Source organism: Psammomys obesus, unplaced genomic scaffold (genome assembly GCF_907164565.1).
Source record: "Psammomys obesus unplaced genomic scaffold, mPsaObe1.curated_primary_1811, whole genome shotgun sequence".
Lineage (NCBI taxonomy): Eukaryota > Metazoa > Chordata > Mammalia > Rodentia > Muridae > Psammomys > Psammomys obesus.
Genome location: NW_026595981.1, coordinates 19,311,262 through 19,329,070, shown reverse-complemented (window position 1 = coordinate 19,329,070; position 17,809 = coordinate 19,311,262). Strand labels below are relative to the sequence as shown.

Genomic DNA, 17,809 nt, shown 5'->3' with positions numbered 1-17,809 from the left:
GTGTTGATTTGCAAGTTGGCTGGAGGGAGGCTTGTAAAGTCAGGCTGGCCCGCTTGCCTTCCTCTCCCAGGCTTCTGGCTGGGGCTCCCCGGGAGTTTGCTGTGGACGATGGCTACACCAACCGGACTGGAGCCGTGTACGTGTGTCCCCTCACCGCCCTCAAGGATGACTGTGAACGGATGGACATCTCAGAGAAAAGTGAGCCTGAGGAGCAGAGCTAAGCCAGGGGCCTGGCAGAGGGAGCCCAGAGGGGAGCTACAAGGCTAGCTTGTTAGTGAGGCTCATGGCTGTTATTCTAACACTTGAGGCTAAGGCAAGAGGACAGCAGGATCAAGGTCAGCCTGGTCTACACAGTGAGTCCCAGAATAGCCTGAGATGTATATGGAGACCCTTGCTTAAAAAAAACAAAACCAAGCAAAAAGCAAAGCTGGTTTACTTCCTATTCCTCTGGGAAGAGGAGCAGGAAAAAAGGGAAGGTCATATAGTGTGAGCTTGGAGCAATAGCAGACAGGACTTAGGAAGGAGGGAAAGCTCCGCTTAGGAGGCTTTGAACAATGGGATATGGAATGAGGAACCGTAGCTCATGATCCCTGTTCTTGCAGGTGACCCTGACCATCACATTATCGAGGACATGTGGCTTGGGGTGACTGTGGCAAGCCAGGGCCCTGCGGGTAGAGTTCTGGTAAGTGGACACTTAGCATCATCTTTCCAGAGCCAGGGAGGGCAACCTAGGGTGGCCAGGGATCCTCTGTGCGTGGCTGGGGTCTTTGCAAATGTCCATATCCATGGCCTCATGTCTTTTCAGGCCTGTGTGTCCCCCGAGTCCTGCACTCTCCCAAGGCTGCACATGGTGTAGGCCCTGTGAGCACGGATGCTCACCATTCGTGGGAAAGAGCAGAGAGAACTCGGAGGGGGAAAGGGCAGAGAGTGCCCGGGGCAGTTGGGTGCTGGCAGGCACTCCTTCCTGGGAGGCTGGCTGCCGGAAGAGGCACAGCCCTGGTGACCCTGGCTCACCCTGGCACTGGTTTGAGAGCCACTCCCTGCTGTCAATTGTCACCTTCTGCTGACAATTCTTCCAATGTCAGCCCTAGGGGAATCTTGATTTCTGTGTTCCAGACGGACATTATTAAGATTCATATAAAATTCTACATGTAGTAAAAAAGGGCAGATATTAACCTTCTCGGAGCTTTGACTAATGATAAGCCTGTGTCAGCAACACCCATGAAACGACATATTTATATCACTCCAGGAAGTTCTCTGAGCCACCTCTGAGTGGTCACCTAGCCATCGCCGCCGTGACTTCTGTCCTTTGAACACGATCATAAGCTCCAGGTTGGCAATCAGTCCACCAGACTACCCCTTTGTAGACCGTGTTGTTTGTGGGTGTGAGTCCAGAGGTTTGTGTAAGTGACTGTTGACCCTAGGATTAGCTACTTAGCCACCTTCACGCAGCCAACAAATATTTAGTTAGCACCTACTGTGCTCCGAGCACCAGAAATTGAGCAGTGCCTAAGGAGAAGCTCATGTGAAATGCTGGGGTGTGCTTGCTTACAGCTGGGGCGTGACAGAAAAAGCCAATAGACAAGCGCACCACCCGTTTCTAGATCTTGGAGAGCCCAGAGGCTAATTCAGAACACTTTTTACCCACTTGAGACAGTGTCTCACTATGCAGCCCTGGTTGCCTGGAACTCAGTCTGCAGTCCCGGCTGGCTTCAAACTCGGAGATCTGCCTACCTCTGCCTCCCAAGTCTGGGATTCGGGGGGGAGGGGCTGCCACCATGCCTGGTTCAAAATACTTTTTACATTTTTAGTTTGCTTATCATTATTATTATTTTTTTAATGTTTGTTTTGGCTGTGTTAGGGATTACACCCAGGGCCTTGGACTTGCTAGGCAGTGCTCAGGCCTAAAGTAACTGTATGGTTTCACTGATTTTTCTCCAGTCAGTGCGCATTCTTCAGGGCTGGAGAGATGGCTCAGCAGTTTATGAGCGCTGGCTGCTCTTTCAGATTGCCTGGGTTCAGTTCCCAGCACCCACACGGCGGCTCACAACAGTGCGCAACTCCATTTCCGGGGGATCTGATGCTCTCTTCTGTCCTCCTGCAGGCACCAAGTATATACATAGTTCAGAGGCATGCATTCAGGCAAAATAAGTATACACAAAAAATAAGATAAAAACATTTAAAGTTACTCCATGAGAAAAGCCTGGACTTGTGCTTGGCATATACTAAGTGCTCAGGAAGTGTTCGATGAGCTGGGTGGTGGTGGTGGTGATACACGCCTTTAGTCCTAGCTGGCAGATCTCTGAATTCAAGATCAGCCTGGTCTGCATAGTGAGTTCCAGAACAGCCAGGGCTACACCAAGAAACACTGCCTCAACAAAAGAACAAACAAATAAGCAAATAAGAACCAAATTAAAAAAGTGTTCACTGCTCTTATTACTATTATTTTATTATTTATTAATTATTATTTATTAATAATAATTATTATAATTTTAAATGATCCTTTAAACAGCAGGGTCATCTGGGGATGAGAGAAATGAGTCTCCTAATCTCTCTGTAAATAGCTCCTTTTAGACCCAGGAGCCTAAGGCTCACATTCCTTCATCCTCCAATTCCTTTCACCAAGATCTCTAAGCTGCTCTCAACTTCATACCTTCTGCCTTCCCCAGATCTGCTCCTGACCCTTGATTCCAAAATAGCGGGTAGAGAGTACAGGCTTCAGCATTCCCACAAGGAGGAAAAAAAAAGCCAGAGTTCCGTTCTGGCCCTTGACTTGCAAAGCCAGCAGGGTGAGAGGTACAGCTTGCCAGGAGTTCCCTGATCCTGGCTAAGGCCACGTGTGTGTGTATGTGTGTTTGTGGGTCCCTAGGTGTGTGCCCATCGCTACACCCAGGTGCTGTGGTCTGGGCTAGAGGACCAGCGACGCATGGTAGGCAAGTGCTATGTGCGTGGCAACGACCTCCAGTTGGACCCTGGCGATGACTGGCAGACCTACCACAATGAGATGTGCAACAGCAACACCGACTACTTGCAGACCGGCATGTGCCAGCTGGGCACCAGCGGAGGCTTCACCCAGAACGCTGTGTACTTTGGTGCCCCTGGTGCCTACAACTGGAAAGGTGGGGACCTGGGAGAAGGAAGGGCCACAGTGACCACCAATCAGTAAGCCACAGGGACGGCCTGTCCGACCATTCAGGGGCAGGGTCAGAAGAGACAGGGCCCCAGGCCAAGAGCAGTAAGCACGGACAGTCTCTACCGTGTCAAAGCACTCACTGTGTGCCAGTGGCTTTACATGTGTTCTTTAGATCTCTTGTGTGTGTGTACCTGTGAGCATGTGGGCATAGAGGCCAGAGGCTGACATCAGTGCCCCAGTTGCTCTTCGTTCACTGATGGAGTTCACTGATGCAACTGGAGTGGCTGGCCAGTGAACCCGATGGATTTGCCTATTTTCACCCTGGAATTTCGGAGCCTATAGGCACATGGTGCTGTGCCTGGCTTTTTGTGTGGATGCTGGGAATGTGAATTCAGGTCCTCATGCTCGCATGGCAAATACTGACTGGGCTATTTCCCCAGCTCTCTACACATATTATCTTAAGCAATCTGAAAAATGTGTGTGTGTGTGTGTGTGTGTGTGTGTGTGTGTGTGTGTGTGTGTGCCTGTGTGTGACAGAGTGTCACTGTGAACTTATTACATAGCCTAAGCTATTTTCAAACCCTTGGCAATCTTCTTGTCTCTGTTTTCCGAGTGCTGGAATTGTAGGCATTGAACCTAGCATTGCTAAAATACTCTGGGGATACAAGCATTTTATACCCATTTTACTAAATTAAAAATCATTTCTTAGAGAAGTTTCCCCACAATAAACCAGGAAACCTAGATTGAATTGTGACCTGTCTGATGTCAGTTCTGTCTGGTGTCAGTTCAACCTCTGAGAACTTTTACAAACATGCTTCTGGTGCAAACACTAAAAGCTTAGGATCTGTTAGAATCAAGAGCAAAAATGGCCAGTCCCAGTGGCACTGTCCTGTGATCCCAGCTACTCAAGGGGCTGAGGCAGGGGGATTCATAACTCCCTGGGATATTCAGTGAGTTCAAGTCCAGCTGGGTTAGCAATACTCTGTTTCAAGATTAAGGGGGGGGGGGGAAGCACATAGTTCAGTGGTAGAGCATTTACTTAGCTTGTATGAGGGTTGAAGTTCAACCCTCGTACCACAGATTAAGGAGGGAAAAAAATTTAAAACCTCCCTCCTCCAACCTCCCTCATTCCATTTCTCAACGTTTATAGTGTCTTAAGACTTCTTCTACTATCACTTTAGTATTTTTAAAATAATTTAAAAAAATTATGTGCGTTGGTGTTTTGCCTGCATGTGTCAGACCCCCTAGGACTGGAGTTACAGACAGTTGTGAGCTGCCATGTGGGCACAGAAGAATCAAATCTGGGTCCTCTGGAAGAACAGCCAGTGCCCTTAACTGCTGAGCCATCTCTCCAGACCCTTATTTTAGTGTTTATAGATATCTTCTTAAAAAAGAAACAGGATCAGACTAAATGTTCTTGCCTCCCACTTTCTCTTTTCATGCATCATAAGCTAAAAAGCAGCGTTTTGGGGTCAATACCTCCAGGACTGTCCTTTTACAGAGGTTACAGAATATTTCACTGTCTCGAGATCCTTGCTGGAGAGATGGCACAGCATCCTCAAGGCAGCTAAGAGCTGCAGTTCCGGGGACCCAATGCCCTCTTCTGGCCTCTGCAGTCACTGCATGCGAGTGGCGGGCAGCCATAGGAACAGGGAAAACACCCAGACCTATGATCACATAAACCAGGTGTGGTGCTACCTGTCAACAGTTGGGAGGCTCAGGCCTGGGGATCCTGAGCCCGAGTCCTGCCTGATCCCCTGAAACTGTAGCTACAGACCATTGTGTGCCATTGTGGATACTGGGAACCAAACCCGGGCCTCCCGGAAGAACGTCAGCCAGTGCTCTTGTCCGCTGGTCCATCCTTCCAGCCCCCCATCACAAAGTTCATGTCGGGGTGGGTATGGTAGAGGAAAAAGGCGGTGACTAATGCCTTCTGCTCCCCTTCCCCAATCTTTCTGCAGGAAACAGCTACATGATTCAGCGGAAAAGCTGGGATTTATCTGAGTACAGCTACAAGGGCTCAGAGGACCAAGGAAACCTCTACATTGGTAAGCCCAGTGCTTGTGGCCCATTGCAGGATGAGGGAAGCCAACCTGCATTTAGTTCGGCCAGAACACACTTACTGAGCGCTACCCGCCTTTGAGACCCAGGTTTAGGCTTTCAGGTGCAAATCTGGTTGTGTCGTGAAGCTCAGAACCCAGTGTGCAAGGGAGGCTACGGTTGCATCTGTGGCTCCCTTTTTTTTTTTTTTTTTTCTTCTCAACTTGCATAGAAGATAACAGAGGATGGGGAACTAGGGGGATAGGCCCAGGGTAGAAGGGGACGAATTTACCGGGGCTTTGGTTGAACATCCCCACCCCCTCATCCCAGGGTACACGATGCAGGTAGGCAGTGCCGTCCTACACCCCACGGAGATCACCGTCGTGACGGGCGCCCCACGGCACCAACATATGGGCGCCGTCTTCTTGCTGAGCCAAGTGCCAGGTGGAGACCTGCGGCGGAGGCAGGTGCTGGAGGGCACGCAGGTGGGCGCTTATTTTGGCAGTGCCATTGCCCTGGCAGACCTGAACAATGATGGGTGAGAATCTAGGGACCCGGGACATCTTCTGGGACCAGGGGGAAAGGTGGTGGGTGGTGGGGGCTGGGTGGCAGGCTTGCTTAAGCTAGAACAGGGAGGTAGAAGCTTTGCATTCACACACGGCTGTTTTCGGGGGGGGGGTCTGGCAATCACACTTGATGGGATCCTGGACATTTGCATGTCATTTGCATGTCATGACACCCGTGCTTGCTTCTCTGTACCTGTCATTCAAAAGGTGCCAGTGGGGCGGGGGCTTTTTGGAGTGTGATCTTCGCCTGCGTGATTTCTCCAGTGACAGGAGTTTTCTGCTTGGTGGGTCTTGTTGGCCTCCTCATGGACTGTGGCCAGACGTGTCTTTTGCTCAAGTTGCATGGCCCTGGCAAAATCGTGCTCATTAGATGACAAGTTCTGTTGTGTTATCCGGGCCAACCTCACACTCCCATTCCCACTCTTGTCCTGTGCAGGTGGCAGGACCTCCTGGTGGGAGCTCCCTACTACTTTGAACGGAAAGAGGAGGTAGGGGGTGCTGTCTACGTCTTCATGAACCAGGCGGGAACGTCCTTCCCTGATCAACCTTCCCTCCTGCTTCACGGTCCCAGTCGCTCTGGCTTTGGCATTTCCGTAGCCAGCATTGGTGACATCAACCAGGATGGATTCCAGGGTATGAGCCAGTACCCCTCCTCCGGCACCCTCGATGACTGAGCACCAACTGCATACCAGGCCTGGCAGGACTCACAGCTCAAAGGAATAGTATGGAGGACACACAGAGGCTAGCCTGGGGCCTCGCCTAGAGTGGGTGCTAAGTGGTTAGGCTTCGAGCGCACAGAAGAGAGGTACACATAGCATGCAGCATGAGCATAAGGACGTTTAGTATACGAGATCGAAATGTACACCGGAGACAAGCTGGTGAATGCGGTGAAAGCCAGGCAGAGGAAATGGGGCTTTCTATTTGGGTCACCGTGAGAGTAGGGGTGGCAAGGTCTCTAGAGAACTTTTTGGAGGCGGGATGCTATCTGATAGCTTGGTACTTTGGAGGGTGATTCTGGAGGGGTGTGGGGTGGAAGCGGTTAGGAAATCTAGGGAGATAGCTAGGATCGGGGATGTGTTATATCGGGTGATAGGGAAGGGCTGGGACAAGGATCAAGCCCTAGGTATAGTGGCATTGCCTTGGCCAGTGCTCTGGGGGACCCGGGGAGAAGTCACAGGGAGAACACATTAGGGAGTGAGCCTGTTTACTGTGGGGGCTCATAGAACTGACTTTATCAAAAGTCAGTTCTCCGACAAGCTCAGTTTCCCAGAATACAGCTGAGAACCAAAGGGAAGGCAAAGCCCTCTTAGGAGGCAGGCATGGATGCCGGAAAGGTCAACCAGTTGGTCCAGGCACTTCCCACAGAAGGGTCAGTGTTTTCAGCTCAGGGTCTGCTCACTCTCCTTGGCATCCTTTACAGTCGCCCAGGCCTTATCAGACCAAACGTAGCAGATAAGTCCAGCAAAAATTGAGATCTTCAAATGTGCTCAGTTTATCTGAGGAAACATTGCTTAGCATTTTAAAAGTCTTGATGCTCAGAGGTCTATTATACTGAAACAAAGCCCACCCAAATATTGTAGTTATAATCCAGTTTCCTGGTTGTGCGACCTTGGGATTTGAGTCTGCTTATCTATAAAAGAGGAGTATGGTAGCACACACACACACACACAATTCTTGTAAGGGTTAAGTGAAGTGGATTCTGTGAGTGCTGGCTGTTATCAGTGGGGAATGGCTTCTTTTTTTTTTTTGGCCTTGACAGTAAATGCCATTAGAAGAACCAAGGTGTCTGGAAAAGTGGTTGATGGGGGCTAGGGAAAGCAGGAAACACTGGATTATGCTAGGGGATGTAGGGCACAGCTCTGTCTGTGGCACTGCCTTGCTGTGTGACTTTGAGGAAGTTTCTTCCCCCTTTCTGGAACCTTCATTCCCACCACAGCGCTAGAGCTCTGAAGTTCCCCACTGCCCTGAACACTTCTGCCAGGGTGAGGTCATTGCCACACTGGGCTCAGTAGCCTGCAACACAGAGGGAAAGAGCTGTGCGGCTCAGAATGACTCTTCCCTGTCTCTCCTCCCCAGACATTGCCGTGGGAGCTCCATTTGAGGGCTTGGGCAAGGTTTACATCTACCACAGCAGCTCCGGGGGGCTCCTCAGGCAGCCCCAGCAGGTATGAATGAGTGGGGACAAGTCTGATACCCCCCCTGTTCTCCCCGGGGCCTCCTCTTCCAAGCATGTCTCAGAGTCTGTCCCTACTCCCTCTTGGCCTCAGATAATCCATGCAGAGAAACTAGGCCTGCCGGGCTTGGCCTCCTTTGGCTACTCTCTGAGTGGGAAGATGGATGTGGATGACAACTTTTATCCAGACCTGCTGGTGGGAAGCCTGTCGGACCACATTGTGCTGTTGCGGTGAGCTAGGAGACCTCGGGCAGGGCCGGGTCCCTCTGTCCTCATCTTCATGGTGCCTCAGCTCTGCTCACCTTCTGCAGTGATCCCGAAGCCCAGCCCTCGCCTGGAGTGGGCAGTAAATACTGATAATCTGCCTGCTTTTTTGTTACTCTAGGGCCCGACCTGTCATCAACATCCTCCATAGGACCTTGGTGGCCAGGCCAGCCGTGTTGGACCCCTCGCTTTGTACAGATGCTTCCTGGTGAGACTATCAGCTCAGCTCTTCATTCCCAGTCCCCTCATTGCTGGGGGAGAGCAGGCAGAAGGCTTGAGGAGTGAAAGCTGGAAGGAAGGGGAAAGGGAATGGATGCTGTTAGGTGGGTGGGTGTGGGGAAGGAGATTCACTGGGCAAATTATTTGTCTGAGTCTCAGATAACATATAAAGGGTAATAATCAAGTCCTGAGATAATAATCAGGTGCTTGAGATAATTAAATGAGATAATTTTTTTAAAAAAGTCTTAAACATGGTACGCTGTACTTTAAGTGTTCAAAATAAATAAATAAATTAATTAATTAAAAAAAAAACAAACCCAGTTGCTAAGGAAGTGATAAAGACAGTAGTGACCTCAAGGGGTTTTGGTGGATATTATTCTGCTAGCAAAGGGGACAGAACTGAAAAGCAGGGGATGGGTGACAAAGAGTAAGATCTGGAAATCCTAAGACCTGGCCTGGGTCATCAGTCAACTGATAACGTCAGCCAAATCCTGCTCCCTGGACCTCAGTTTCCCCACTGGTGACCTCTAGAAACAGTGAGTGAGAAGTCACAACAGCTTGCAGACTCCCCAGTTTTGCTCCTGCCGCTCCCCACAAGGGTCCTGAGTTCCCTTTGCCTAGCACAGGGGTGAGAGGCAGGACATGGCTGTCCCTCCCACTGTGACCAGGCCCTGCTATGCGCCCCTCCCAACAGTGTCCAAGTGGAGCTGTGCTTTGCCTACAACCACAGCGCTGGGAACCCTCACTACAGGAGGAACATCAGTGAGTGCCCCCCCCCCCCCCCCGCTCAGGTGGGAGGGAAATCAGGGTACGCCCGCCCACCTGGCCACCTGCTGACTGCCCTGACTGTCTCCAGCTCTGGCTTACACATTGGAGGCTGACCGGGACCGCCGCCCACCCAGGCTCCGATTTGCCCGCAGCCAGTCGGCTGTCTTTCATGGCTTCTTCTCCATGCCAGAGACACATTGCCAGACACTGGAGCTGCTGCTGATGGTGAGGGGGGAGCTGTGGAGGATGATGGGGGCTCTGGGATCCCTGGAAGAGCTGGCCAGTGTCCCTCCAAGGCAAAGCTGAGGGACAGGGGTATCCCCGAAGACAGAATTTGGGGAAGCCATTCTAGTGAAAATGGATTGGCAGGATGGTGGCAGCACACAGCATGACGCCTGTGGTAGTAGGGAGGGAAACCAAGGTGGAGATGGGGACAAGGCTTTCCACCTTGGAAAAGAGGTGTTGGCCTGGAAAGAATGGGTCCCCGACTCAGGACAAGCTCAGTTCCCCTTTGGTGCATCATGGTGTGATGTGGACCTGGAGATCCATAAAGTAAAGGAACCCCATCTCTGGGAAGGAGAAGCTCTATCTATCCGGGGGACAGGGCAGCGCAAGATGGTAGGACTCAGTTTGGTGATTGGATTAGTGGGGGTTCAGGGCAGAGAGAACCCACGCTCCTCCCTTGGGCTTAGTCTGGCTAGGGTTTAGCAAAGTGGATGGAAGGATTCAACTTGGGGGCTTCACCTCACCGTCTTCCCCAGGACAATGTCCGTGATAAACTCCGTCCCATCGTTATTGCCATGAACTACTCCTTACCTTTGCGCATGCCCGATCGCCTCAAGCTGGGGATGCGGTCTCTTGATGCCTACCCAGTCCTCAACCAGGCACAGGCTGTGGAGAACCACACTGAGGTGAGCAGGGCCTACCCCGGGACCGGAGGGCTGTGGGTCACAGGGTGATATGGGACGCAGCCCCTCAAGCCTCCCGCTGTCCCCAGGTCCACTTCCAGAAAGAGTGCGGACCAGACAACAAGTGTGACAGCAACCTGCAGATGCGAGCCGCCTTCGTGTCTGAGCAGCTGCAGCCTCTAAGCAGGTGGTATCTGGGTGACACAGATTGGTCAAGGGCGAGGCGGGGCCTCACTGGCCGACAGAACCGGGGCAAGGCTTCCCTGGCCAGGGATAGAGTGAATCTGAGCAGAGGGCTTTAATTAGCACGGACGCCTGTGATCCCAGCACTCAGGGAGGCAGGGGCTGGTGGAGCTCTGTGAGTTCGAGGTCAGGTCTACAAAGCGAGTCCAGGACAGCCATTGAGAAACCCTGTCTCGAAACAAGACAAAACAAAACAAAAAACGATTGCGTAGTAGGAGCTGGTTGGCCCCCAGTGGCTTTCCCAGCCTTAGGGGCGGAGCTTAGTGGAGGTGGGGCTTTTGGCTTAGTTCCGGACTCTTCTCTTCAGGCTCCAGTACAGCAGAGACACTAAGAAACTGTTCCTGAGCATCAATGTGACCAATATGCCGAGCCGCGAGCGGGCTGGGGAAGACGCTCATGAGGCACTGCTCACCCTGGAGGTGCCGCCCGCCCTGCTACTGTCCTCAGTGCGTCCGGTGAGTGCCAGCTGTCCAGGCTCAGCCCCAAACCCGGCTTCCTGTCTGTTTGTATCCCAGTGTATATGACATCTACCTGAATTTTCCCTTGCTGTGGTTTGCTGATCTCCTTCGGGACTGGGCTACCTCCGCTATATGGTAAACAAGCCTTCGGGGTTGCTTTCTTTCCGCAGGCTGGGACCTGCCAAGCTAACCAGACCATCCTGTGTGAGCTAGGAAACCCCTTCAAACGGAACCAGAGGGTGAGACCCGGTCACATACTCCGCTCCTCGAGGATCCTCATGAGACTTTTCCTAATACGACAGCCGTTTCACAGACGAGGAAACAAGGGCTTAGAAAGTTTCAGCAACCTGCTTAAAGGCGTGCAAAAGAGATCCCCAAAGTAGCAACGATGTCTAATGATGTCACCCAAAGAAGAAGCAGGGGAACCAGAGATGGATAAGGAAGGGGGATGGGGATCTTCCCACGCCATAGCCCCCTGCTGCGTTTCAGCGTTCCTCCCTGTTTCCCTTGTGCTAGATGGAGCTGCTCATTGCCTTTGAGGTCATTGGCGTGACCCTGCACACGAGGGACCTTCAGGCACACCTGCAGCTATCCACGTGAGTGGCCCAGGGAAGCTGTTCTGGTGAGGTCTGAGCTCATATCCTGGGGCTCCTTCTTACCACCTGCATTTTCTCCCCAGGTCAAGCCACCAGGACAACTTGCAGCCCGTGTCCCTCACTCTGCAAGTGGACTACACACTCCAGGCCTCACTCAGACTGTGGGTACCGCTTTGTCCCCAGTCCTCTGCACCTGAGCCAGGGCCTCCCCCACCCCTTTAGATCCTCTGACACGTCTCTCGGTCTGGCGTCCCCCTGGGTCATCTTTTCCCAGTAATAATGGTCACCATCACAGTTGCATTATTATTCCCAGTAACACAGGTAGGAGGGGCAGTGTTAGCGCCTGGGGTGAAGGCAATGGTCCCTGCCATTTTAATTCTCCACTTCATTTTCTTGATATTTACCTTTGCGCACGCACGAGAATGCAGATATGTGCATGCTGTGGAACACCTGTGGAGGTCAGAGGACAACATGAGGCACTGACACCTTGTTTGAGGCAGAGGGTCTCTCTGCGGTTGGCCATTGCAAACACCAGAATGCATGTGCCAGGCTAGCTGGCCCGTAGGTTCCCTTAGGGACCCTCCTGTCTCCACTACCCGTCTCACATTAGGGGCACTTGGATGACAAGTGTATGCTACCACGCCCAGCTTCTAGGTGGGTTCTGGGCGGGTATTTGAACTGAGGACCTCAGACTTGCAGAGCGGATGCTTTATCCATTGAGCCACCTCCCCAGCAATCCCCCACTGAAAATTTTTTTTTTCTTGAATTTATTTTATTTTATTTTATGTGTACGAGTGCTTTGCCTGCATGTATGTAAGCATGGCAATGTGCATGCCTGGTACCCAGGAAAGTCAGAAGAAGGCGTCAGATCCCCTGAAACTGGAAATACAGATGGTGCCGAAAACTGAACCCCGGTTCTCTAGAAGAGCAATAAGTGCTCTTAACCCTCTGAGACATCCCTTCAGCCCCTCCCCTACCTTCTTGAAGGTCCACCGTGCACCACCGCCCTGCACTGTACCGAATCTTATGAACTCCACCTTACAGGCTAGGGAACCTGAGGCTCAGAGAGGGTCAGTAGTCTGTGTGCGGTCACGAGGCTGGTGCATGGCAGAACTGAGGTTTATACACCAGGGGAACTTAGCTAACCAGCCTTGGCACCGCAGTCCCCTCTGGCAGGACTCTGGCCTTCTGTCCACCTTGATTCCGTGTCTTTCTTACCCTAGGATGAATCATCGGCTGCAGAGCTTCTTTGGTGGAGCAGTGATGGGCGAGGCTGGCATGAAAACTGTGGAGGATGTGGGGAGTCCCCTGAAATATGAATTCCAGGTAAGGGCGCCTCTCTGGGGTCCTGACTGGTGTCTCTTACGGAGGGCAATGGGGAGATTGTTCTCTGAGTCCGGGGCTCAAAAGTGGGAGGGTTGAGCGTTGTGGAGTTCTGGGTGGTTTTACAGCCGACGGTAACCATGACACATGGGTCACGTGTGCCCACAGGTGAGCCCAGCGGGAGATGGGCTGGCTGCCTTGGGCACACTGGTTCTAGGTCTGGAGTGGCCCTATGAAGTTGCCAATGGCAAGTGGCTGCTGTACCCCACGGAGATCACTATCCGAAGCAATGGGTCCTGGCCCTGTGAGCCGTCTGGAACCCTTGTCAACCCTCTCAACCTCACTCTCTCTGTAAGTTCATCATCAGGAATGGCCCGTGTGAAAATCACTCGCATGTCGGAGGGCAGAAAGGACGGTGTCTTCCCCTGCTTCCTCGGTCCTCATTTCCCCCACCCCTGTCTCTTCTTCTGCCCTCTTCAGGACCCCGGAGACAAGCCACCGTCTCCACTGCGCAGACGGAGACAGCTGGACCCAGGGGGAGACCAGGGTCCCCCACCTGTCACGCTAGCTGCTGCCAAAAAGGCCAAGTCTGAGACTGTGTTGGTGAGTGGCCAGGGCAGGGGTGGGGAGGAGCGTGGGTATCAGGGGCCCACGAAGCAAGGGTGATACAGGCCACGTACACAGAGACGTCATCAATCAGTCTAAAGAGGTGCTGGGGACCTGGGCCTCAGGAGCCTCCTGACAGAAAAACAGGCTTACCTCCTACCCTAGGGAGCATCTCTGCTGGCTGGATTCTGAGGCCTCATACCCTATTGGGGCCATTTAGCTTGGCCATTTGAGTTGAGGGGGGCAGGAGGAAGTGACCTGTGCAGGAAGAAGTTGAGAAGCAAATAGGTGAACCTAGAGGAGGCCTAATTGGCTAGAGAGCTTGAAGGGGTATCCCAGGACAACAGACAGACAACTGCCAGAGTGCTTGGCTTGGGAGGTGTTTTTTAGGCTGGGCCTTGCCAGCCTGAGCAGGGACTCTGTTTCCTGTTCATATTCCCTGAATCAGAAGAGGCTAAATCAGAATGCATCTTGAGCATATGTTTTTGAAGTAGAGGGATGTGCACGAGCAAAACAACGAACACCCAGGGGTGGGATGATGTGAAGTCTAGGAAGGGTAGGCGGTGAGGAGCCAGCATCAGGTCTGGAGACCCAGGCCATCTCATGTCTGTGTACCTCCTGTCCACCTCAGACCTGTGCCAGTGGCCGAGCACGCTGTGTGTGGCTGGAGTGCCCCATTCCAGATAGCTCTAATATCACCAACGTGACCGTGAAGGCTCGGGTATGGAACAGCACCTTCATTGAGGTTCGTGCCAAGTTCAGAGGTCATTGCTGTCATCCGCATGGGTGAGGGGAGTGTGTGTGTGTGTGTGTGTGTGTGTGTGTGTGTGTGTGTGTAAAACAGTACCATGCTCTGCACAGTTGTGCGTCTGTCACTGTGGGCCACATTGGTGTTATATACGTGAGTGTGTAATGCTTCCTTTTACATTCTACTTCAGTACCTTTGACCCTGGTCCTTCCCCTGGGAATGCCAGCTTTTTTTTTTTTTTTTTTTCTGTCTCTGTGTGTGAATTCCCTATTCAGCCATCAAGGTGGCTCCCTCTACATTCACATCTCATCACTGAGATCTTACCTAACTTCAGCAGCTGGGGTCCTCTCTCCTGAACAACACATAACTTTCCCGGAAGAAAAAAGTTACGTGGGTCACCTGTCGTGCTTGGATAGGTTCTGGTTACTCTCATGCCAGTCCTCTCTGGCTACCTCCTTTAAGCTTTTTTTTTTTTTTCTGGCTGGTTTCTGGCATATCTACTCAGTTTCCAACACTGGGTCACAAAAGCTACCCTGGGTAAATGAATGGGTGTGGCTGTGTACCAGGAATAGGTGCTGGGTAGACTTAGTCCAGACTGTGCTGTCCCGGCATCAGCCCCGGACCCAGTGCACAGAGAAGTGAAGGGTGTGTGTGTGTGTGTGTGTGTGTGTGTGTGTGTGTGTGTGTAGGCAAGGCTGGATGACAGCTCCTTGGAGGGTGCTGCCTGGTGGGACACTGAAGGGGGTAGAGTGTGCAGAGTCAGGAGGCTGAGAGAGACTTCAGCTGCTGGTTCTGACTCTCCCTCTGTCTTCCTGGTAGGACTATAAAGACTTTGACAGAGTCAGGGTGGAAGGCTGGGCTACTCTGTTCCTGAGAACCAGAATCCCTACCATCAACATGGAGAACAAGACCACATGGGTGAGTTAACCAGGGCGGCAGCCTCAGGCTGGGCCACACAGCACAGGGCATCATCTCTAAGGGGACGCTGGTGCTCGTCCTGATGGTGCAGGCCTACGACCCTCGTTTCCTAGGTCTGCCTGGGCTATCGTGAATTCAAGGCCAACCTGGGCAGCTGACTGCTGTTCTGTCTCAAGCAAGTGTCTGGGCAGATGGCTCAGTGGGCCAAAGCCTTGTTCTACAAGCATGAAAACCTAAATTTAGATGCTCAGTATCCAAGCACCCAGTTAAAAGCTGGATGTGTTGACCCATGCCTGTAACTTCTTCAGCTTTAGGCCAGTGAAGGCAGTTGGATGCTGGGGGGGCTGGCCGGCCAGCCAATTTAGACAAAATAGCTGCTAGTTCATTGAGACATTGCCTCAAAAAAAAAAAAAAAAAAAAGAAAAGAAAAGTGGAGAGAATGATAGAGGAAGGCATCCAACATTGATCTCTGGCCTCCAAAAAGGCACACAGGGAGCCTACATATACATACATATATGTGCACACACACACACACACACACACAATTTCAAAATCTGGGCGTGGGGTGGCAGTGGGCATGGTGCTATACGCTTTTAATCTCAGCACTCAGGAAGCTGAGGCAGGAGGATCTCTGGGAGTTCAAGGCTAGCCTGGTCTACATAGTGAGTCCTAGGACAGTCAGAATACACAGAGAGACCCTGCTCAGAAACAACCCCCAAATAATAATAAGTAAATAAATAAAAATTAAAAAGAGCTGGCCGTGGTGGTGCTCTAAAGGCTAGTACAGGGGGATTGACGCAAGTTTGAGCTAGCCTGGGCAACTTAGTGAGCTCAAGGACAGCCTGGGCTACGTAGCAAGACTCTGTCTCACAAAACTAAACCAATCCAACAAATCCTCAACACTAACAACATATGTACATAAGGCTGAAAAGGTGTGGAACACCCGGGGATAAATATAGCAATAAACACACAACAAAAAGTTAAAATTATGGCTAGAATTAAAAAAAAAGCCGATATTCTCTCACTGTCGAGTCTTTTCAAATTATTTCAGTCCAACTCAGATTCAGGAAATTCCAAGGGGGGGGGTGGTGGAGTGTTCTAGGTTGGGAGAAGAAACGTGACAGATTGCTAATAATCTATTGTGCAAAGGATGTTAGTTAAAGTACATAGGAGACGCACAGAGCGGGTTAGATGAAAGGTTGGTGAACTACTCCTGATGCACTTCCTAAAGCAGATCAATGGGCTGAAGACGGGCGGAGATAGGGCTGGACAATGGACTGGAAATGAGGTCTATGTCAGAGACCTTCCTCCTCCCTCTTGCAACAGGATCTCACAGTGTAACCCTGGTGGCTTAGAACTTCATTGATAGACCAGGCTGGCCTTGTGCTCAAAGAGATCCTTTTGTCTCTGTCTCCTGCTTCCTGGGATTAAAGGCTTGCACCACCGCCACCAGGCCCATGCTTGGCCTTTTTTTAGGAAAAGTAAATTATTATGAGGAGGTGTGTGTGTGAGCGCGGGCGTGCGTGCTGTGGTGCCCACGTAGAGGTCATCCATTGGGCCCGTGAGGAAAACACTTTCACCCTCTCACCACCTCTGAGCTGCTTCTCCTCCTCCTCCTCCTCCTCCTCCTCCTCCTCCTCCTCCTCCTTCTTCTTTTTTTTTGGTTTTTTCAAGACAGGGTTTCTCTGTGTAGCCTTAGCTGTCCTGCACTCGCTTTGTAGACCAGACTAGTCTTGAACTCACAGAGATCTGCCTGCTTCTGCTGGGATCACGGGCGTGTGCCACCGTGCCCGGCCATTTATTTAGTTTTTAATTAAAAATGCACTTATTTTTTTATGTGTATGAGTATTTTGCTTGCATGTGTGTCTGCACAGTGCCTTCAGAGACCAGAAGAGGCTGTGACCCTGTAATTGGAGTTAACAGGCAGTTGTGAGTTGCCATGTGGGTGCTGAAAATCAAACCCAGGTCCTCTGCAAGAACAGCTAGTGTTAACTGCTGAGCCATCTCGCCAAGCCCTTTTTTTTTTTTTTTAACTTAAAATTTTATTATATTTTTTCTTGGGGAAATTGTATGTGTGTATCACAGTGTGTGTATGCTGAAGTCAAAGGACAACTTGTAAGGTTGGTTCTTTCCTTCCACACCTGTGTGTCTGACTCACGTTGTCAGGCTTGGCAACAAGTGTCTTTACCCTCCGAGCCATCTCACTGGCACTATTGGTTTGTTTGTGAGACATAAGAGCTCACTAGGTAGCCCAGGCTAGTCATAAACTTTGAGAACAATCTTCCTGTCTCAGCCCCCAGAGTGCTGTTACTAAAGGTTTGAGCCTCCAGGAGTGTGGCTTTTACTTTACTAAAGCCAAAAGTCACAAAGAATGAACTGAAAAATTAGACCATATGAAACTGTAAATCGACATACAAAAAAAGATGATAAGTGAAAAGGATAAGGTCCAAAGTGTGGATATGTTTTGAGAGTTCAATATAAAAGACAATATAAAAAAAGGCAATGCACATCAGATAAAATATAACTATTTAACTTACACACATGGAACCTGGTGAGATGGCTCTGTAGATAATGGCTACACAGATGGCTCCACACTGCTTGGGCAGGAAATTTGAGTTTGGTTCCTAGCACACACGTCAGGCATCAGGCGGCTCACAACTGCCCGAATTTACATCCAGGGGATCAGACAACCTCTTCTGGCCTCCATGGGAGCCTGTACTCATGCACATACCCACATCCAATACACACATATGCATGTACATAATTTAATATTAAAAAAAAACAAAACACGTCCAGCAGTCCAGCAGTGGTGGCACACGCCTTTAATGCCAGTGTTTGGGAGGCAG

At 51.1% G+C, this 17,809-nt stretch overlaps 1 protein-coding gene across 3 annotated transcripts in view; it reads left to right on the top strand.

Moving 5' to 3' along the window:
• The window catches only part of Itga3 (integrin subunit alpha 3), a 30,885-nt gene that overhangs the window by 8,012 nt on the left and 5,064 nt on the right, over positions 1-17,809 (top strand). For all 3 annotated transcript variants that reach the window (XM_055619779.1, XM_055619780.1, XM_055619781.1), the window contains exons 2-23: positions 71-198; positions 603-682; positions 2,870-3,119; positions 5,095-5,181; positions 5,504-5,711; positions 6,176-6,372; positions 7,816-7,904; positions 8,007-8,143; positions 8,298-8,384; positions 9,090-9,157; positions 9,252-9,388; positions 9,925-10,074; positions 10,161-10,258; positions 10,622-10,769; positions 10,943-11,011; positions 11,289-11,368; positions 11,452-11,529; positions 12,592-12,694; positions 12,860-13,042; positions 13,172-13,294; positions 13,929-14,042; positions 14,865-14,963. In XM_055619779.1, the coding sequence (XP_055475754.1) occupies positions 71-198; positions 603-682; positions 2,870-3,119; positions 5,095-5,181; positions 5,504-5,711; positions 6,176-6,372; positions 7,816-7,904; positions 8,007-8,143; positions 8,298-8,384; positions 9,090-9,157; positions 9,252-9,388; positions 9,925-10,074; positions 10,161-10,258; positions 10,622-10,769; positions 10,943-11,011; positions 11,289-11,368; positions 11,452-11,529; positions 12,592-12,694; positions 12,860-13,042; positions 13,172-13,294; positions 13,929-14,042; positions 14,865-14,963 (2,713 nt within the window). The remainder of the gene's footprint in view (positions 1-70; positions 199-602; positions 683-2,869; positions 3,120-5,094; positions 5,182-5,503; positions 5,712-6,175; positions 6,373-7,815; positions 7,905-8,006; positions 8,144-8,297; positions 8,385-9,089; positions 9,158-9,251; positions 9,389-9,924; positions 10,075-10,160; positions 10,259-10,621; positions 10,770-10,942; positions 11,012-11,288; positions 11,369-11,451; positions 11,530-12,591; positions 12,695-12,859; positions 13,043-13,171; positions 13,295-13,928; positions 14,043-14,864; positions 14,964-17,809) is intronic.